This window comes from Limanda limanda, chromosome 9 (genome assembly GCF_963576545.1).
Source record: "Limanda limanda chromosome 9, fLimLim1.1, whole genome shotgun sequence".
In the NCBI taxonomy this organism is placed as follows: Eukaryota; Metazoa; Chordata; class Actinopteri; order Pleuronectiformes; family Pleuronectidae; genus Limanda; species Limanda limanda.
Window position 1 is genome coordinate 10,397,044 of NC_083644.1, and position 21,629 is coordinate 10,418,672.

The window sequence follows — 21,629 nt, forward strand, 5'->3', positions numbered from 1 at the left end:
GACAGGTCGTCTCTGGACCTCAGGCTGCTGCTCTCCCTCGGTGCCTGAACCACAGGCGAGCTCCAGACTTCCCCAGCACCATGACCGGATCAGCCGAGCTGCTGACCTCGTCTCCCCGCTGGTGAAGATGCCCCATGCGGGCTGCTGTGTGCTAGAACATGGCGGAGTCGGACGGGGGGGACTTTGCTTCGAAACATTCGCAGAGCAGGTGAGTGTTGCTGGGGGAGGACGTGTTGTGTCCTCGCTGCTGGGGACTGGTCCCTTTTAGCCGGAAGTCTCCGCGGTCTCCGGGCACTGCAGCCCGGTCCCTGCCGGCCAGAGTGCCCCGGCACCCGGGCTTGACACTTAGGAAACACCGAGGCGCTGTCCGGGCCTCCGGGCATCAGCACTGCCTGATCAGCTGTCACAACACAACAAACTCTGTGTGTTGTGTTGTTAACAGCTTCATTTCTTTTCTTTTATTATGTAGTAAAATATTTTCATTTTATTAACGCTCTTGTTTACTTTGGTTTCATGTATCACGAGTGGGTTAAACGTACACGTGTGTTTATACACATGTTGAAGTTCTGTATGTAAAGGTTTTGTGTTTCATCGCTGTGAAAACAAACATGAATAAATGAACAGTATCACGAGTAAAACAATACTCAAAGTATTTGTTGGCAGTGTTGATGCAACCAAGCTGCTGTACCTGTTACTGTAAAGATGAATTCTCCTTAAATGCAACAATAAACCAAGTCAGACTGCAACTAATGATTATTAATATTGTTTAATCAATTATCCCGCACAGCTATTATTTTCAGTTTCTCAGATAATCTTTAAACTGCCCTTTTGTCAAATTCAAACATTTCCAGTTCACATTCAAGTTTTTTGCTCGATTATTTGACTCAAATGCTTCATGCGATTGTCAAAGTAGAAGCTAATTGCTCTTTTAATTAACTTTTGATTATTTGTTGCTGCTAATACTACTAAATCAAGCAAATTTGGTTGCAGAAAACAGTATAATAATAATAACCTAATAAGTTGCAAGTTAAATCTAGACAGTCGGTTGACTCGCTTTGACTGATGCCATTTAGATTCAAATCTGATCCAACACATTGACTGGTGTCAGTCCTGTGTTGGGACATATGTCACAGTAAGAGAAGCACAGCTCTATCAGCAAAATGAATTCAGCTTCATTCAGCTGGTTTAGTTCTTGTTCCCTCGCTGACACAGTGTCGTGGCCACTCTCTTATCGACATCTAACACCTGTGGTTTTCCCACCAAGTGTCTGCTGTGAAAAAGGGCCACCGTGACCGAGACGTTCAGCAGAGAGCGGCACATGCTACAATTCAAAAATAACTTTTTAATTATAGGCTACTACCACAATTCCGACTGGTTTAACTGATCTACACGAAATTCGGTACAACCGTGTATTTATTGATATAACAGGATTTTGGACGTTTTACATGTTGTTTATTTTAACAAACTCCACCTAGAGCTTTCAAATTCGGTGAGTGTCAGCTTGACTCCCTGGAAACTGCAACTAACTCAAATTGTGAGTTTTCGTTACACAGTGGGACCGTGGCGTGGTGTCTAATTTGGATGAATCACCATTAGAGCACAAGGTTGTCGTATCACGGACATACATGGTCCAGTTGACTCCAAACTGATGACATCTAAGCAGAAATCATGACTTTAAATCACGGCGCCCACTGGAAAGGATTCATTAAGCAAAGAATTCCTTGTTGGAAGTGCTTGCTTTAATGTCCCAATGTCAGTGGTCATAGATTCCTTTGATGTCTTAGACCGTTGCAAAGGTAAAAGATTTAAACGATCTAAACAGAGACAAGAGTTTGTTTTTGACCTGAACAAAACTATTAGTCTGCTAAAAATGAAGCAAAAGGAGGTAAGCCTTATTTTACAAATATAATTCGATTTACATAAAATTTCCACTGTGCGGTCTACACTTGATGGCATGGAACATAATGCATAAAGTGGGTGTGGTTGATGGACGCAGGAAGTGGTGAGTTAATCCTTCCCGTGATGCACAAAACGCAGACATGTCCTCCTCCATCATAATGAAGACTTCATCTTGTCCGATGTTGACATTTACATGCACAATATTACCACCCCTACCCATGAGAGTTTGTTTATATGGACCATGGACTGTAAATGAATAAGGACGACATCCATGTCAGCAGATCGAACATGAACCAAACCAACAATTCAGAGTAAACGTTAAATACATTTATCTCAAAGAGAACTTCTGTTATTCACGTAGTTCTTATCAGAATGATGCTGTTCATTTTTCCAGTAAGTTTGGTTTTATTTAGCTTTTGACTGCGACTGACTTACGGTTGATGAGGCACATGTTGATCAAAAATAACTTATCACTGCTCCATTGATCCTTGATCACTACTCAGACTCTGGCTCCAGATGAGCAAGATGACAGTGTATGTATTCAGGATATTTTGGCTTCATTTTTGGATAATGTGAGGAAGTAGAGACGCATCACCAGTCTTTATATGCAGCCTGATATGATATGTAATGTTTTTTGCACCTGTAAGACAGTAACTTTTCCACCTGTCGTGATCATGCTTCTTACTGGCCAACTGATGTTTTCCTATAATAAGTGTCTATGGCATTTCTCTTCCTAGCGATGTTGCTTCTATTAAGTGTTTCAAATTAGATTCGATCCTCTGAATCCCAGTTTGTGACAAGGCCTGTATTTCCTTTTCCAGTATGGCAAACAAGAATAGCACCCTGCGCTGTTCCTTCTCGGCCCCAAGTCACAGCGCCACCCTCCTGCAGGGCTTGTCGGTTTTGCGGGCCAAGGGCCAACTGCTTGATGTCGTGCTAGCAATCAACGGGGAGCGCTTCCAGGTCCACAAAGCTGTGCTGGCTGCCTGTAGTGATTATTTCAGGTAAGTGGAACCATTAAGACTGTTCACTTCCCCTTTGCATTTTAGATTGGAAGCACTTAGCAGATGCTCTTACCCGGAGTAATCTATCCTGAGTGCCTCTGTTAGAGCAAGCTGCAGTTAACAGATCAACTATGTTCAAAGCAATTCAGTAGGGGAGCAGCAATGGTGGTGGAATGCGAAACAAAATGCGTTAAATTATTCTTATTATCTTCCCTTTTGTCTTTGATTTGAGCCACATAATTCATATTTCTACAATTCCTGCTTAATTGTGGAAATATGTACATACATGGAAAGTCCATACATTTGAAAACTATGAATTATTTAACATAAATTTAATACAAATTTTGCCTAATATTTGATATATTAATGTTTGGTTTGTGTCTTCAAACAGTTTTCAGTTCATTTGCAATTAACACCACACTGTAAACAGAACAATCCAGTAGGTGGAATGTTCGTCATGAGGGGAATTTATTTTCTCCCTCATTGAAAGAAAATGTAATCCTAAAACTGTCATGTTTTCTATCTTCCTGCTTCAGAGCAATGTTTACTGGCGGCATGAGGGAGTCCAAGCAAGATACCATCGAGATGAGGGGCTTGTCCGCCCGTGGGTTGAAACACATTATCGACTTTGCCTACAGTTCTGAGGTCACTTTAGACTTGGACTGTATTCAAGATGTGCTGGGAGCTGCTGTGTTTCTCCAGATGGTCCCAGTTGTGGAGCTGTGTGAAGAGTTCCTCAAGTCAGCGATGAGCGTGGAGAGCTGCCTGCACATCGGCCAGATGGCCACCACCTTCAGCCTGTCTTCCCTGAAGGAGTCGGTGGATGCCTTCACTTTTCGTCACTTCCTCCAGATTGCTGAGGAGGAGGACTTTCTGCACATTCCCATGGAGCGCCTCGTCTTCTTCCTGCAGAGCAACAAACTGAAGAACTGCAGCGAGATCGATCTCTTCCACGCCGCCATTCGGTGGCTCCAGTATGACCAGTCTCGCCGGGCTCAAGCCAGCAGTGTCCTCTGCCACGTGCGCTTCCCGTTGATGCGCTCCTCCGAGCTGGTGGACAGTGTTCAGACAGTGGACATCATGGTGGAGGAAGTGCTGTGCCGCCAGTATCTCCTTGAGGCCTTCAATTATCAGATCCTTCCTTTCAGACAGCATGAGATGAAATCCTCGCGGACACTCATTCGTTCTGATGTCATGTCGCTCATCACCTTTGGGGGGACGCCCTACACTGACAACGACCACACAGTCAGTACCAAGGTGTTCTGTCTCGCTGACGTCACTTCCCGCCAGTTCAGAGAGCTGACAGAGATGGAAACCGGGTGCAGCCACGCTTGTGTCGCCGTACTTGATAACTTTGTGTACGTTGTGGGCGGACAGCACTTACAGTACCGCAGCGGCGAGGGCGCAGTGGACAGCTGCTTCCGCTACGACCCACACCTGAGCCAGTGGCTGCGCATCCAATCCATGCAGGAGGGTCGTATCCAATTTCAGCTCAACGTGCTTCGTGGACAGCTGTATGCCACTGGAGGGCGCAATAGATCCGGCAGTCTAGCATCTGTGGAGTGTTACTGCCCAAAAAAGAATGCGTGGACTTACGTGGAACCATTGAAACGCAGGATCTGGGGGCATGCGGGCACGCCGTGTGGAGAGAAGCTGTATATCTCAGGGGGTTACGGCGTCTCGCTGGATGACAAGAAAACGCTTCACTGCTATGACCCAGTGTCAGACCAGTGGGACTTCAGAGCTCCCATGAACGAACCCAGGGTGTTGCACGCCATGATCAGCAACGGGGATCGGGTTTATGCTCTGGGCGGCCGCATGGACCACGTGGACCGTTGCTTTGACGTGCTGGCCGCCGAGTATTACATTCCAGAGAATGACCAGTGGACCACTGTCAGCCCCATGAGGGCCGGGCAGTCGGAGGCCGGCTGCTGCTTACTGGACAGGAAGATCTACATCGTGGGAGGATACAACTGGCACCTGAACAACGTCACAAGCATCGTGCAGGTGTACAACACGGAGACTGATGAGTGGGAGAGGGATCTGCACTTCCCAGAATCGTTTGCTGGCATCGCTTGTACACCGATTATACTTCCACAATACACCACGCAACGCTGACCTGCGACTGTGAAGACTTTATTCCATGTGCTCTTTCTGCCGCCGATTGTGTCATCACAAGGTGTCAACGTGACTTAAGCTATTGTGTGTGTATTTGAGAAAAGGACCTCTAAAGCTTAAAAGCAGCACTACACAGAGCGGCATATTCTTTTCTCTTCTTGTTATGGATAAGATGTGTCTGATTAAGAGACAAAGCTTCAGAGATGAAAACTCTTGGATTTTTAGGTTGGAACACTTCTGTGTTACAGGAACTGGGTTTAATTATAGATTTTGTCCGTTTTTACACATTTTATCACGTTTCAGTGGAAAAGCCTATCGTAAGATGTTTGAATTCAATACCAGACTGATTAATATATTATCTGCAAGTTACATTTGAAGTCAGTCATTATATAATTATATAATTAATATAGTGTATAATCAGCAATTTTGATAATATCAGTCTTTGATAGTTTTGGTTTTTCCTTATTTTATTAGATTAATATGACTTGGAAATCTTGGAATTTCTTTATTTAAGTCTTTGCTGTGCAAATACTGGATCTTTTTAATGTTGACATTTTGATTGTACAGTTGTGATTTTTTTTATTTGATTGGTTTTTATTATTCAAACAGCAAGAAAACTGATCTTACTGCTCACATGTCTAATCACCAAACAACATATCAATGCACAGAATCCAAAGCACAGTAAACACAAGTTGAGTGTAAGTTCACATCTCAACTGATCAAATCGACATTATATTGTTAATGTTTGTTTTTGTTTGTTTGTCTTTAATTGTTACTTATAACACTGCCCACCCCCAGCCACCGACAAACTTATAGTTGTGTCACTCAAAGTAATACAATACTGTAGGCAGCTGCATAATATAGTAATAATTTCAGTGTGTGGTGCTTTTGTGTTACCTGTTGTATTCCACTCGGTAGATGTAACGTTTGATGTTGCAGGGAACAATTGTCTTTTAACATCTCGCACAAGTCTCTCTCTAACTTTCACGCTCAGTATTTCCTTTGACTACACTGTTGCACCTTTTCCGAGCAGTATTCATGAGACGTTTGATTTTAATGTGTGTATAAGGAAGAATCAAGCTTAATGTTCTTGTTATTTCCTTTTTAAATGGGAGCCGTATGACAGTGAGTGTCTCCTGTTTGCCTTTGTCCTGTTCTGCCTGTACCAATAAAAGCACATTATATTGTTGAAGTGCAATATAAAAGGAAACCGCTGTCAAAGGGGAATGTACACACTTGTAGCTTTATCTGCATCCTTTATTAAAGGTGTGTCATGTTTTAAAAATAAACCTCAGGTGTTTTATTGTTTTTCTATTTCCATGAGATGAGGATTCATTTCCACAATAAGACACTGCCTTGCATTATTAAATTGTATTATTCAAATGTATTATTTCAAATGTTTGTGTCCACACATTTTCCACAGACACAAGAAACAGTACTATGCTGAAAAGATGCGTAATAATTTCTGTCATTGGTGCTGCAACCAATGATTATTTTTTCTTGATTAATAATCTGGTTGAAATACTTAATATACGTAAATATCCACCATTAACATACCAAATCCTTATTTGGTGGTCCTGGTCTTCTAGATCTGAGCTGTTGGTGGGGTTCATCAAATTGCTTTCAACGTCATGTCTGCGTGTGAGAGAGACAGAGATTAATTATAGATTGATTGTTCAGTATATGAATTGTCAAGTGAGAAATGATTACTAGTTGATTACTGTATGGCACTTTCTACAGGCCTCCCAAAGAAAACAGAGACTCCAGCTCATTCAGAACTCTGCTGCTCGGCTGTTGACCAGAACCGAGAGGAGAGAACACATTTGTCTGGTTCTAGCTCTGCACTGGCTGCATGTTACACACAGGATTGGCTTTAAGGTTCTCCTCCTTACATACAAGGCTCTGAATGGATTAGGAGAGAGTTACATAGCTGACTCTTTAGTTAATTAGGTCCCCTCAAGAACACTGCGATCATCTGCGTCAAACATCAGAGAAGCTAGTTTAGTAAACGTCATTAAAAAACCCGTTATATTTTTTATATATTTTTTATGGATTTTTTACTTTACTTTCTTACTTATTTCCTTTTAAATGTCGTTTAAACATGTGCTTATGTTGAATAAAATCTGTTCTTTGACATGAATTGCATTTTAACATGTTTTTATTGTGTTTATACTTTTATCTGTATTGTATGTAAAGCACTTTGAGCTGCATTTCTTGTATGAAAGGTGCTAAACAAATAAAGACAAATGTATAAATATATTTATTTATAAGATAACCATATTAGAAAACTGGGGAAAATATCACATACTTACCGAAGCGTATCGGATTCACTTAAGAGAACATGAATTCTGCACAGATTTTCTGAATTAACAACGTATCTCATTAATTCAGAAAACAGGCTTCTTTTAGGAAAAGTATCTTGTGAATTGAGAAAGACAGCAGATTTTATGGGGGGGGGGGGGTATCTTGTTAATTCAGGAAAAACTCAGAGGTTCCCTGGAGCTTCACGGTCACTGCAGGAGCAAGAGCAACAACAACAACAACATCAGCAGCATCAGCACCAGCACTATCCGTGCGTGATGACGACACCACTCGGCGTCGGCGTGGTGCGTAGCGTAACATTCCATTGAGAAGAAGAGGGGAAAGATGGCGTCCTCTAACAATCCTCGCAAATTTAGCGAAAAAATCGCTCTGCACAACCAGAAGCAGGCGGAGGAGACGGCGGCGTTCGAGGAGGTGATGAAGGAGCTGAACATCAGCCGAGCTGCCCGGGTGAGACCAGCACCGACCGGCCGCAGCGCCGCTGTTCCGCTGTTCCTTCATGTGTTTCCCCCCCTCGAAGCTAACCGAACGCTGCGGAGAACAGCCCTGACCGTCGGGATGCTACAGTAGCTAAAGTAGCTAAAGTAGCTAAAGTTGTCCGGCACGTTCGCCTCCGCGCCGCACCGGTCGAGGCACCGCGGCCTCGGGCGTGATGCCTCGACATGCGGGCGAGCAGCGTCGTTACCCGGGGACGAGCACCTGCTCCCGGTCCCAGCAGCTGACAGGAGGCCAACACGTCAGGGGGGGGGAAAGCCCAAAATCACAACATGTCAGGGGGAGAGGCAGCAGCATCACAACATGTCAGGGGGAGAGGCAGCAGCATCACAACATGTCAGGGGGAGAGGCAGCAGCATCACAACATGTCAGGGGGGAGAGGCAGCAGCATCACATGTCAGGGTGGAGAGGCAGCAGCATCACAACATATAGGGGGGAGAGGCAACAGCATCACATGTCAGGGGGAGAGGCAGCAGCATCACATGTCAGGGGGAGAGGCAGCAGCATCAGGGGGGAGAGGCAGCAGCATCACATGTCAGGGGGGAGAGGCAGCAGCATCACATGTCAGGGGGAGAGGCAGCAGCATCACATGTCAGGGGGAGAGGCAGCAGCATCAGGGGGGGGGAGGCAGCAGCATCACATGTCAGGGGAAGAGGCAGCAGCATCACATGTCAGGGGGAGAGGCAGCAGCATCACATGTCAGGGGAAGAGGCAGCAGCATCACATGTCAGGGGAGAGGCAGCAGCATCACATGTCAGGGGGAGAGGCAGCAGCATCACATGTCAGGGGAAGAGGGAGCAGCATCAGGGGGGAGAGGCAGCAGCATCACATGTCAGGGGGGAGAGGCAGCAGCATCACATGTCAGGGGGCGAGGCAGCAACATCAGGGGGGAGAGGCAGCAGCATCACATGTCAGGGGGGAGAGGCAGCAGCATCACATGTCAGGGGAAGAGGCAGCAGCATCATAACATGTCAGGGGGGAGAGGCAGCAGCATCCCAACATGTCAGGGGGAGAGGCAGCAGCATCACATGTCAGGGGGAGAGGCAGCAGCATCACATGTCAGGGGGAGAGGCAGCAGCATCACATGTCAGGGGGAAGAGGCAGCAGCATCACATGTCAGGGGGAGAGGCAGCAGCATCAGGGGGGAGAGGCAGCAGCATCACATGTCAGGGGGGAGAGGCAGCAGCATCACATGTCAGGGGGAGAGGCAGCAGCATCACATGTCAGGGGAAGAGGCAGCAGCATCAGGGGGGAGAGGCAGCAGCATCACATGTCAGGGGGCGAGGCAGCAACATCAGGGGGGAGAGGCAGCAGCATCACATGTCAGGGGGGAGAGGCAGCAGCATCACATGTCAGGGGGGAGAGGCAGCAGCATCACATGCCAGGGGGAGAGGCAGCAGCATCACATGTCAGGGGAAGAGGCAGCAGCATCAGGGGGGAGAGGCAGCAGCATCACATGTCAGTGGGAGAGGCAGCAGCATCACATGTCAGGGGGGAGAGGCAGCAGCATCACAACATGTCAGGGGAAGAGGCAGCAGCATCACATGTCAGGGGAAGAGGCAGCAGCATCACAACATGTCAGGGGGGAGAGGCAGCAGCATCACAACATGTCAGGGGAAGAGGCAGCAGCATCACAACATGTCAGGGGGGAGAGGCAGCAGCATCCCAACATGTCAGGGGGAGAGGCAGCAGCATCACATGTCAGGGGGAGAGGCAGCAGCATCACATGTCAGGGGGAGAGGCAGCAGCATCACATGTCAGGGGGAAGAGGCAGCAGCATCACATGTCAGGGGGAGAGGCAGCAGCATCAGGGGGGAGAGGCAGCAGCATCACATGTCAGGGGGGAGAGGCAGCAGCATCACATGTCAGGGGGGAGAGGCAGCAGCATCACATGTCAGGGGGAGAGGCAGCAGCATCACATGTCAGGGGGAGAGGCAGCAGCATCACATGTCAGGGGAAGAGGCAGCAGCATCAGGGGGGAGAGGCAGCAGCATCACATGTCAGGGGGCGAGGCAGCAACATCAGGGGGGAGAGGCAGCAGCATCACATGTCAGGGGGGAGAGGCAGCAGCATCACATGTCAGGGGGGAGAGGCAGCAGCATCACATGTCAGGGGGAGAGGCAGCAGCATCACATGTCAGGGGAAGAGGCAGCAGCATCAGGGGGGAGAGGCAGCAGCATCACATGTCAGTGGGAGAGGCAGCAGCATCACATGTCAGGGGGGAGAGGCAGCAGCATCACAACATGTCAGGGGAAGAGGCAGCAGCATCACATGTCAGGGGAAGAGGCAGCAGCATCACAACATGTCAGGGGGGAGAGGCAGCAGCATCACATGTCAGGGGGGAGAGGCAGCAGCATCACAACATGTCAGGGGAAGAGGCAGCAGCATCACATGTCATGGGGAGAGGCAGCAGCATCACAACATGTCAGGGGGAGAGGCAGCAGCATCACATGTCAGGGGGAGAGGCAGCAGCATCACATGTCAGGGGGAGAGGCAGCAGCATCACAACATGTCAGGGGGAGAGGCAGCAGCATCACATGTCAGGGGGGAGAGGCAGCAGCATCACATGTCAGGGGGGAGAGGCAGCAGCATCACATGTCAGGGGGAAGAGGCAGCAGCAGATAGATTTTCTGTTATTTGACCGATCACCAATAGATCGAGCTCGATTATCTGCTTATTATTGTGATATTAACCATTATAATTTAATTTATTAACGTAATAATTTGATTATAGTCCAATAGCTCTCAGTTAACAATCCTATAAAACAGAGTGATGTTGTCAATCTGAATGTTTTAGAAGATTGTATTTTCATTGAACAACCAGTCATTAAAATCAAAAATGTCAATCAATTAAATAAGGAGTTGTTTCTACTGAATTTACCATAAAAATGTGACCATATTGTTACCAGGAAATGTCATGGACAAGAATTCAATCAACTTGTCAGATCTGTGGTCTCTGCCTGATTTCTCTGTGTTGTCATCAGACCATCACATGTAGTTCACTCTTGGCACCGGAGGCCTTCCATCCCAGTGTTTCTCGTGATAACATACATGACTTTTGTGAGTTTTCTTTTGTCGTGTTCTGACATGTCGCTGATGTAATAGCCAGATGTGTTACATGGAAAGTCTGATTGTAATTGCACCAGCTGTCAGTCAGGTGTCATTCACATCAGCTGATGTGATTTTGAAAGATGTCGTCTGCCTCTTTGGTGACTCATGAACCAGCCACATCGGCCTGTCTCATCATCACATCATCATCATCATCACATCATCATTACATCATTCATGTATCATTTAATGGATTCATTTATCATTCACCTCACAACTGTGGACTGACAGGCATCATTCATTTTTGGTATCACCTTTTTTTGTGAATCGAATCAATCATTCACTCATGCTTTCATGCAATTTTACTTTGCACAGTTGCAGTTACAGAAGACCCAGTATTTGCAACTAGGGCAGAATCGTGGACAGTACTATGGAGGCTCACTGCCCAATGTCAATCAGATTGGAAATGGCAACATTGACCTGCCTTTTCAGGTGAGCCCTTAGCCTCTCGGCAGGTAAATCAAAGGTTTGTTCTCAGTGTACCAGTGTACCTTTCTTAGCTGTTGCTGATGATATTGGACATGCAAAGGTTGCAGTTATGTGTAGTATTGGTGAAAGATTGGCTCAAAACAGTGAACTTTAGAGTCTACAGGATCAGCGTGAGGGCAGTAAAGTGTTCCACCAGGTTTTGTCTTGGTTCAGGAACGAAAAGAAGTCAGAAGTGCACGACAAGATATACAAGTTCTACTCTGACGTGTAATTTGGTTCCTAAATTTTTAAGTATATCATTGCTTGTCATGGCTTTCCATCTTTAAATACATTTGCCAACTCAAGCACCAGTATGGGGGGCCCATGGCTTGACTCATTTTGAAATGAACACATTTTACACCATTAATCCTAAGACATTATCGTAAGACGTAGTTTTGCTGTGTAGGTAAGTGGGTTTTCCTCGCCTCATTCACCTGGTGTGTTCACTCTAGAACTCGGTGCTGGATACCAGTCGAACAACCAGGCACCACGGGCTGGTGGAGCGTGTTTACCGCGACCGGAACCGCATCACATCTCCTCACCGCCGGCCGCTGTCAGTCGACAAACATGGACGCCAAATATCCTTTGTTTGAGGATGTTTTGACACTATTTGTAATTGCTTATGATTTTAGAGGGTGTTTTTATCCCATTGGGATCTACACCTTCTCTTGTTTTGGTCTGCTTTCGGTTACCGACACTTGGGTCAAGTCAAGTTGTTTGATTTTTACATTACCGCAGACTTGATATTTTTTAAGGGGATACACTTGTCTCCTTGTTGCTGTCATTTATTTGGAATCCAAAATGTTCACAGACACAAATACAAAGCAAAACTTTAATTTCCGCTGCATTATTTTATAATTGCCAAACGGATATTCTCGAGAAGTAATTTTAACTTGAGACAAATTTGTTTCCGTCTTCAAGATCGAGCTTTGAGACATAGTTTAGCTAACAGAAGTAAGTAAGGAGTGTTATTGCAATGTATTATAAAAGTAACTGGAATTACTGGCTCTCTTGGTTTATGAGCTATTAAATAAAACAATGAACATTTGAGACCTCAGAGGGAAGCAGTGGATATTTGCCTCATTCGTTTAGTGTGATTTCTCTGCATTATACGTATGTCTAACACAAGAAGTGGTGATAGTGAGCTATCGTCTCAGTGAGGTGAATTTGAGAGCGTGCATTGTTTCTCTCTTGGTGACAGGATTATTCTTAGAAATATGTTCCACCATTAGATAACAAGACACCGACTCGAGCCCCTTTCAATGTAATTAGATCCCAACACTTGTGTGTATGCATGAGGTCTATCAGGTTGAACCAGCCAAGAGGCATGCAAGTATGGATTAGCGCAGATCCATGTTTCATCCCGTCTACTTTATGAACCTTAACTAAATTCACATTGACAGCTGTCCTTACAGCTCAGTTTACCTCTCACCACCGCCAGACACTAGCTGGAGAAGGTAAGCAACTCCCATTTGTCCCATTTTTCACAAAGTGATAAATAGTTCAAAACAGAACAGAATACAGTTCAATTGCAAAGAATTAACTTGCAAAACTCTGCATCTGTGGTGTTACAAAACCTCCAAATTCATCAAAAAGAAAGGCCACACAAATGTCAGATAAAAGTGATTCTAAAAGTGTACAATGCTGAAGAATTTGCACGCAGATTTCGCTGACGTCTCCTCTTTCTCACACATGCAGGACAAATTCAGACTCTGCCTTACACCAGAGCGCCATGAATCCGAAGCCCCAGGAGGTGTTTGCAGGGGGATCACAGGAGCTGCAGCCTAAACGAGGTAACACAAGCTCCAGACACAGAGACACAGAGTGGCTTTTATTTATTTATGTGAGACAATGGCAAACTTTAAGCAACACAAAAGGGTTGGTGTCACACAAAAAGAATGGGGCCCTACTCTTGATGAAACATTTATGGAGTGAACACATACTGATCTCGGGCAGGGAACAGCCCCGGCATGCAGTGTAGCATACAGTCGGCAGCTGGCTGTAGAGTAAAGTAACATCTCTGAATGAAGCTGACTCATGATAATCTAGAGAGGAGGATCAATAACTCTCTGATTATCCATGGATTATGTCTTTTTATGTGCAAAGCTCTGCTCTAATGAAGCCAAGATTGCCTGGCATCCACTCAAACAGTCTGGTGGTCACTGCTATTTCCAGAGACTCGGAATCTAGTGCAGAGCACTTTATTTTGCTTGACTGGGCCGGATATTGATGACTCATTTCTTGCACTGATTTGAATTGTTATGTATTTTGCCTTGCAAGCAACTGTGTCTTGCTGTTTCACTAATTAGTTCTGCTGCTAACAGGGATGGAGGACTCTGAGTCGAACGCAGACCAGGATGCACAGTTGTGGAATGACAAGAAGGTACTGACGGGAGAGGGAGGGGCTGCAAGGTCTTACACTTTCTCGAGATACAAGAATCGTGGCTCATGATTTCCTTCTCTCCTCAGGATGATTCGGAGCCCAACACATGTGATGTCCCTGGAATTAAGTGAGTGGCACAAGTCAATTGGTTTCTTATTCTTTGCTGTGAAACACTATCGGAGTATTGCAGCAGTCACACAGCCGTAAATAAGTCATGCTGTAAGTGCACTGATACAAGACAGCTGGTCGAGGAAACGTGCAGGGAAGTCACTTTTAACATGTTCCCCTATTGTCTAAGAGGAAATGTGTGTGGTAGTGCACAGCTGATCTCAATAACAAGCAGAAAGATGTGAATAGTGTTTGTTATTGTATATTCATTATGTATTCAGTTTTATTTGTTATATTTATATCTATGGCAAGAACACACTGGCCTGTGACTGAAACATCATACGTCAGCCGGGTGTTCACCCAAAGACTCCCATTAGGTACACATGTATTAAATGAATTCTATTTTATAGTCATCTGTTGTTATTTTTCAGCACTACTTAAAAGAAAGTTAAACACATGTCTCTACAATATTGCATAAAGTTAAAGTCACAAAACGGTCGCCAGTCCAGAAACTCAGATTACAGGAAACAGAAATGTCACCTCCAAATTAATTACAACACCGACTGATACTAAACAACTCCATAGCAATTTGAACAAATGTCCAGATCTAAATATTTGAGTCTTAATTTGAAGCATCAGTGTCTGTAGTTAAACATATATGCATCTGTGTTTGTTGGTCAAAATCTAGCCACTAGTTTTGAAAAATCAAAAAGGTGTAACTGTGACCGTTGAAACATTTTTTTTTCTTCTTTTTAGTATATTCCCATCACCAGACCAGGAATTGAACCCATCTCTGCTCCCAGCTGCACACAACACCGGCGGTTCGCTGCCTGATCTGACCAACATCCAGTTCCCTCCTCCGCTGTCCACTCCGCTGGACCCCGAGGACACTGTGGCCTTCCCCTCCCTCAGCTCGTCCAACAGCACGGGCATCCTCACCACCAACCTCACCCACCTGGGCATCAGCGCAGCCAGTCACGGTAACAGCTGTTAATTCTCTTTCCATATGTGGGGAGGTCGAGTAAATGTTAACGAAGACAAGTCAAATGGTAAGAAAAGTAAAAATGTTTACATCACCAGAATCTATTATGAAGTGAACACAGAAAAACATGATCCGTTTTCAGTTCCAAAATAAACAGGATGCTATTCTACGCTCAAACGCTACCACCTCCAGTGAAAGCACATGCAGTGTTGGCCCGATCTCCGAGTCTGGATCAGCAGGCTATTGGCTGCTTTTCATCATATCTGATGGTTTGTTCTTTCTGGGCTGAGGATCAGTTTGGCTCAACAGCATCACTTGGTCTCAGTCTTGTGTATTTAAAGAACTCAGTGTGGAAAAACCCAATGGACAAAATGAGAGTAATTTCAAACAGACTTTAACATTTACATTTTGCCGGCATGTTTTCATCCAATATTAATACATTTTGACTATATATAGAGAATTACTTTAATCTTGATATTGTCGATCGATATTTTGGTATTTGCAAGATTTAAATAATCTCAGGATGCAACTTCTCAAACATGCTTTTATTTGTTATACTTGACATAGGAGAATATTGACTAATAATGTTTTAGTTTTCTTTTAGCCTTATAAATTCCCCTTTTAACACAAACTTTTAATTGAAGAGCCTTTCCTGCTGTTACTTGAATTAAAATGTCTTGCAGCTTTTGTAACTCTTCTTTTCAAATCAGTTTGTTGGTTTTAGTTGCATTCAAACACACTAATAGTGTGTGTTGTCCTCTGCAGGGATCCCCACCTCCTCTCAGCCCACCATGACTGTAACGTCACAGCGCCGGCAACCCCCCGTGGTGCCGCTCACCCTCACCTCTGAGCTCCATCTCCAACAGTCGCCACAGCAGTTCTCTCCCGACCTGTCCTCACCGATCAACATCACACAGGTGAGGATCTGCTGATCCAGCTCTAAGCTTTGGCCTCTAGGGTGTTTTTACAATAGTAGAATAGTCAAACCCAGGGACAGAGCTCAATCTTAACCAGGGTCTTTATCCTTCTTTCTTCAGGCCGTACCAACAGAGACATTGACCCTGGAGCAGCTTGCCCAGTATCCCCTGTTCAACCAGTTGACGGTTCAGGCCCAGCTTCAGCTGCTCAGCGACCTGCAGAAGCAGCAGCAGGTCCTGTCGCAGGGCATCCAGCTCATCACGTTCCCGACTCCAGCCTCCACTGGCACCGCCAGCAGCCCCTCCCCAGACAGCCAGACCCAGACAATCGCCAGCATCAGCATCAGCTCGGTAAGAAGCTGTCGAGTCAGAGAGGGGAAGCAGAGATAACCGTAAGCCTGAGGAAACGACTGGCAACGTTTTGCTTGTTCTTAAGCTTCTATTTATTTTGTTAATTTATTGTTCGGCCCAGAATACAGCCTGGTAAAAACCTTCACGCATTAATTTGTAATTTCTTAGAATAACTCACCTTCCCAGGAGAAACACTTCTCTACTCTTGACTTGACCTTTAATTATATTAGTTGTGTGATATTCAGGAAGATGCTTACGGATCTTTTAAACATGATTCTATGTGTACTGTTAAAGCAAGAAATTGACTGAAAGAAGCTTAGAAGAAACACAAATACTAGTTTAATCACTCACTATGGCCTCGTTCAGACCTGGTATTCAAAGTGTGTTCAAGAAGGCCAAATTATGGGTTTCAATTCTCGTGTTGATCAGCCTTTAGATACTGAGAAGCCTAAAAATATATTGAATCTGTAGAGGGTCAGAGACGTCAGCTAAGTTGGCGGTCCTTCCTTATTTGGTTCCAGGACTTCGAAAGGAATGTGGCCACATGGGTCCCAGACCACCTTCGAATGTGGGTGTGCTCAGACCTGAACATGGCGCTTTCAACTTGTGATCAGATTACTCAGGACAGATGTTAATACAAGGTCTGAACGGGGTCTGTAATACAACAGTAACTTCAACTGTACCATTTAACTCTAGAGTAGGAGCAACAGATGTTGCTGTTGTATTTTCCAGATGTGTAGATAAACTAGCCAGCCACAGATGTCCCCCACGATATCTCTGTTTTGGATTGGATATATTTCCCACCTACACTTAAACACACTCTACACTCTACCGAGCAGATTCTTCACTGATGCCCTCTCACAACCCGTCCTTTGAGATTTGTGTGTGACAGGCATGAAGCTTAGTGCTAGCTAACCCTCTTCCCTCCAACAGTACCGCAATCAGACTGGCTCACCAGCCACTCAGTCTCCAACCTCCCCAGTCTCCAATCAAGGCTTCTCCCCCGGCGGCTCACCTCAAGTAAGGGCCCACCCACCGAGCTAGCTGCTGTTTGGGGAAGGGCTTCGCACCTGGGGGGAAAGCTAATGAGTAGATGAGTCAGGCTGCTTCTTTTCGTTCTCTGTATCAGCAGTTTAACCGCTCATGGTGTCAGCAGCTGCTTAACTCACATCTTCATCACCACTGTTCACTCTGTGCATGACTACACGGCCGTAGTTTGTTGATGGAGGCCCCGACTCTGCTACTGTGGATAAAGCTTTTTTAGGTTTGTGCTACGGATGATTGAAACCATGTTCTCTTGTGATAGAGACTTGTAGTGATGGAAAAAGTGATCAAATATTTTGAAATAGTGTTATACATGATTTCATTCTTGGCTGTTTTCTTTGTGCTTAATTAATTTCTGCAGTCAAGACTTTAGGAGATGCTAAGAACCCTTTGTCACTATAAACACACCACGAAATTCCCATCGAACCGATTTTAAAACACTCGCTAATACAGTTACATCTAATAGGAACCAATAATCCATCTGTTGAGGGCAGCAATACTCTCTCAACGTGAACAGTAAGACAACTTCTGCTTTTTCAAACCAAATTAACAGGAATAAATATCCTTTCTGCACACCAGTGTGGTATATTAGCTCCTCCTTGTTTCAATTTTCAACATAAAAAAAGTCTTTCTGTTTTCTTTCCCACAAGCATTCTCCCAGTTATCCTCCCATGTATTTAGGGTCACTGCAGTGCCACTCTTTGCATCACTTTACATCTGTTATTTACATACACAACAAATCGCTGTCGCTGCCTCCTTTTGGGGAAGAGTCATCAGAGCTTTATTCCCTCTTCAATAAAACATTCGACAGGAAGGGAAATAACAGCTGCTTGTGTTTTCATAGTCCACTTTGTCTCTAGTGTTTTTCAAGGTGCAAAGCCATTTCATGGCTGAAGGCCACAGCAACAAAAGTAGTTACTCTGTCGAAAGCTGAAATAGGCATTTTACTTAATGTGAGAAATGGCTTACTTGGAAATGTGAAGAGGAGACACTCGAAAAGGGAGAAAGTACAATTTATAGATGCAGATCAAATCAAACCATATCAATTCTGAATATTAGACACTGATCAACGTCCTCAGTTCAACTCAGTTGTGTCAGTAATGTTGGAAATGTTAGACCGGGGCTCCACCACTGAAGAAAGCGCTTTTCTCATTGCAAGAATATTTTGAAGGGAAAGTTTGATGTTTAGCCACCTGCTGGTTTTCTCATAATTTACTCAGCTCTTTGATTGTAGAGATGTGGGACACAGGCTTTGGCAAGACTGACACTGGTTGGAAAAAAGTCCCAAAAGCTTTTTTAAGAATCTTCCACTCTCAAAGTAAAGATAAACATCCTCGGAAATATAGTAATGTTTGTGTGTGTATATATATATATATATATAGTATAACATAGCAAATCCACATGCTGACAAGGAGGCGGATCATTGTGGTCCTCATCCTGATCAAACTTGTTCTCGCGGCCCAAACCTCTACAGCCGAAGAAAGTCAAATATGAGAATATCCCTCACGTTGACAAATACAAGAATTTCCCTTCAACATGTTGATCTGTGTTTTTCATCAGTGTATCACTGCAGTTGTGTGTCCTGACCACAGGGTCGGCACAAACAACCACATCATGTTCATTCACATCCACACCTTCATCACTTACAATTTTTTTTTTAAGTTGTTTATTTTGATAGAACAGTGTGAAAGGGGAAAGAGAGAGAGAGGGGGGTAGTTACATGCAGCATAAGGAAGCAAGTCGGAATCGAACTCATGCTGCTGTAAAGATGTTTCGAGCTTTGGTATAGGGGGCGCCAAATCTACCAGGTGAGCTATGCGATGCCCCCACAGCTTCAGAAAATATAAATAATTCCATGTGTGTGGTGAATATAAACATCAAACAAAGAAAACAAAACTTTTTTTTACTCTTTCCAGTGTTTCATTCACCTCTTCTTAACTCTCGACCACGACAGCTCTTGCCACAAAAACCATTTGCTTCGGTCACTGCTCAGTCTGACACTCGTGCTGCTTTGTGTTTTGCTCGTGTTTTTCTGTTGGTCCATCGCTGCAGTTTCTGCTTGTGGGCTCAGATAAACCGGCCTGTAGCTTTTCCTGTTGTTTGTTTAAATCTGAGCTGCTTTCTTCCTCTTTGTTCTGAATCTCGTCACCTCCTCCTTCTCTCCAGCACATCCCCGTAGTGGGCAGTATTTTTGGCGACTCCTTCTATGATCAGCAGTTGACATCGAGGCAGACCAATGCACTTTCTCACCAGGTGACACAGAACACACAAACAGCCAGAGTATTTGATATCTTCGTAAAGCCCCTAACTTTACACCACATCTGCTCTTCACTGGTTTGTAGCTGGAGCAGTTCAACATGATCGAGAACCCCATCAGCTCCGCCAGCCTTTACAACCAGTGCTCCACCCTCAACTACACACAGGCGGCCATGATGGGCCTCACTGGCAGCAGCCTACAGGACTCTCAGCAGCTCAACTACAGTGGCCACAGCAACATCCCCAATATCATCCTCACAGGTAGCCACACGGGCCAAACTACTACATCCACTTTAACCTTAGTCCACTAGTTTGACCGTGAGCTCATGAAAACATGTAAATACCGTTAACTTCTCAGAAGGTTATAATAACATCTTGGATTTTTTTTGGGCGCCTTTCAAGGTGCACAAGGCTGCGTAACAAGGTAAGGAAAACAGAGAAGGGAATAACAAAATAACCATAAAAGAAAATACTTACAAATAGCAATGCCTGCAGGAGAAAGTCCAAACTTCCACCACAACTGATGATATATTGTATTTGCAGCACCAAACAGGAAACAAACATGTCCTTTGGTTCTTTAAACTGAAAATTATAGTGTTCTAAATAGATATATTCTGGGTTTTCATATGATTTGTGTTTAATATTTTCTAGTTTTCTGGTTCAAAATGCAAACACTTTAGATTTAGTGTCGTCTGTGTAAAAAATCTCAATGTGATACCCGTCCACCTGCCTTGTCTTCCTCAGACATCAGTTCCAGGGTTTTTCTCTAACGTCTCGTATCTCAGTCACAGGTGAGTCTCCTCCGAGCCTCTCCAAAGAGCTGACCAACTCTCTGGCTGATGTCGGCGATGTCAGCTTCGACACAGACTCTCAGTTTCCTCTGGACGAGCTGAAGATCGACCCGCTCACCCTGGACGGACTGCACATGCTCAACGACCCCGACATGGTGCTCGCCGACCCGGCCACCGAGGACACGTTCAGGATGGACAGGCTGTAACGTTAGAGGCTGACTGGCCAATAACAAGAAGAGGAAAAGAAAAAACAGAAAAACACTAACTTGTGAAAGGAGAGAAACAAAGGGCAGGAAGAACCCTCTCCCTCGTTGCATGGCTGTCCAGCTGTCCGACCTCGCCCTCATCTCCGTGAAGCCCTTTGAAACCACGCGCCACCAAAAGACAGCAGGGAACAGCACACCCAGTGGCTTGCTGGGGAACTGCCCTGCTGTCCCTTTGAATGAGATTGGTCGCTCAGTGCTTTCGCTAGCCTGCTGTGTTTACAGTGTACCATTACATGCCACATATATTCCAAACGCACATTTTGTTTTCTCTTCATATCCACTTAAGTATTTGTTTATATTTGCTCGTAGCAGGAAGCTGCTCGGACATTGGGCTAAACCGTTTCCTGGTATAACGGCTGTTGTTAAAAAAAAGAGGAAAAAAAACTAAAGTCATCCGGTTTGCTTGTACCTGGCGATCAGGTGAATTGGTTTTCCCCATCATGCTGTAACAGCTTTCTCTTTCACACTCAAAGCTTTATTTTTTGACAACCAAAAGTTATTTTCATCATGTACTGTACGTTTTGATGCTTTCTGTATTTATATGTTCTATTTATTTATTTGGTTAAAGATTTTATATTCTATTTCATAATTTAAATTTTGATGCCAAAATGCTTTCTGTAAGCATAGTGTACAATTGCACTGATGTAATTTGTGTCTATTTATTAATCACTAACATATTTATATTGTGTTTGTTAAGCTACTTGGTTAATGAAGGAGTGCAAAACCTCCCCATAGTTGCTCTTCGGTGTTAGATGTGCCGTTCTCCGATGTCGGCACGTGGTCGACGCTGCCGCCCAACGCTTGAATCAAAACGTCCTAGTTTCCACTAATGGATGGTTTTACGCCACTGAAATTATTTTTTATCTGAGAAAATCATCAGGTATTTCTATTCAACTAGAAAGCGATAGAAACGCGTCCAAAATTAATGCTCTGCAGGTCAAAAGCCAACACATGTTCAGACTGCCGCCGTCTGTTTTTAAACCAGAGAACACGAAAAATCTCAAATCTTTTGAAGTCGTCACTGTGAAATCACCTGATTTTGCCTTACATGAGTGTTCTACTGTTCTACTTCAGTGTCTAACGTGACAGCGTATTTTCGTAACTTATTGTAACATTTC

The 21,629-nt window shown here is 44.6% G+C and overlaps 2 protein-coding genes across 2 annotated transcripts; both read left to right on the forward strand.

Annotated features, from left to right (window-relative positions):
* Positions 1-52: 52 nt before the first annotated feature.
* On the forward strand, positions 53-5,393 carry klhl26 (kelch-like family member 26). The gene is made up of 3 exons (XM_061078088.1): positions 53-208; positions 2,721-2,903; positions 3,440-5,393. The coding sequence occupies exons 1-3, from the start codon at positions 159-161 to the stop codon at positions 5,019-5,021; spliced, it is 1,815 nt and encodes a 604-aa protein (XP_060934071.1). The 5' UTR covers positions 53-158; the 3' UTR covers positions 5,022-5,393.
* Positions 5,394-7,667: 2,274 nt separating this feature from the next.
* crtc1b (CREB regulated transcription coactivator 1b) lies at positions 7,668-20,743 on the forward strand. The gene is made up of 14 exons (XM_061078498.1): positions 7,668-7,793; positions 11,261-11,377; positions 11,866-11,991; positions 12,809-12,870; positions 13,112-13,206; positions 13,723-13,796; positions 13,883-13,923; positions 14,661-14,884; positions 15,652-15,803; positions 15,924-16,154; positions 17,088-17,174; positions 19,365-19,451; positions 19,541-19,715; positions 20,246-20,743. Exons 1-14 carry the CDS (start codon positions 7,668-7,670, stop codon positions 20,449-20,451), a joined length of 1,803 nt encoding a protein of 600 aa, XP_060934481.1. The 3' UTR covers positions 20,452-20,743.
* Positions 20,744-21,629: the final 886 nt, after the last annotated feature.

Coding starts and splice junctions, on each gene's coding strand:
- crtc1b (XM_061078498.1), top strand. CDS start 7,668: ATGGCGTCCTCTAACAATCCTCGCAAATTTAGCGAAAAAATCGCTCTG. Junction 7,794..11,260: donor ACATCAGCCGAGCTGCCCGG/GTGAGACCAGCA, acceptor TACTTTGCACAG/TTGCAGTTACAGAAGACCCA. Junction 19,716..20,245: donor CCCCAATATCATCCTCACAG/GTAGCCACACGG, acceptor TCTCAGTCACAG/GTGAGTCTCCTCCGAGCCTC.
- klhl26 (XM_061078088.1), top strand. CDS start 159: ATGGCGGAGTCGGACGGGGGGGACTTTGCTTCGAAACATTCGCAGAGC. Junction 209..2,720: donor TCGAAACATTCGCAGAGCAG/GTGAGTGTTGCT, acceptor TTCCTTTTCCAG/TATGGCAAACAAGAATAGCA. Junction 2,904..3,439: donor GCCTGTAGTGATTATTTCAG/GTAAGTGGAACC, acceptor TTCCTGCTTCAG/AGCAATGTTTACTGGCGGCA.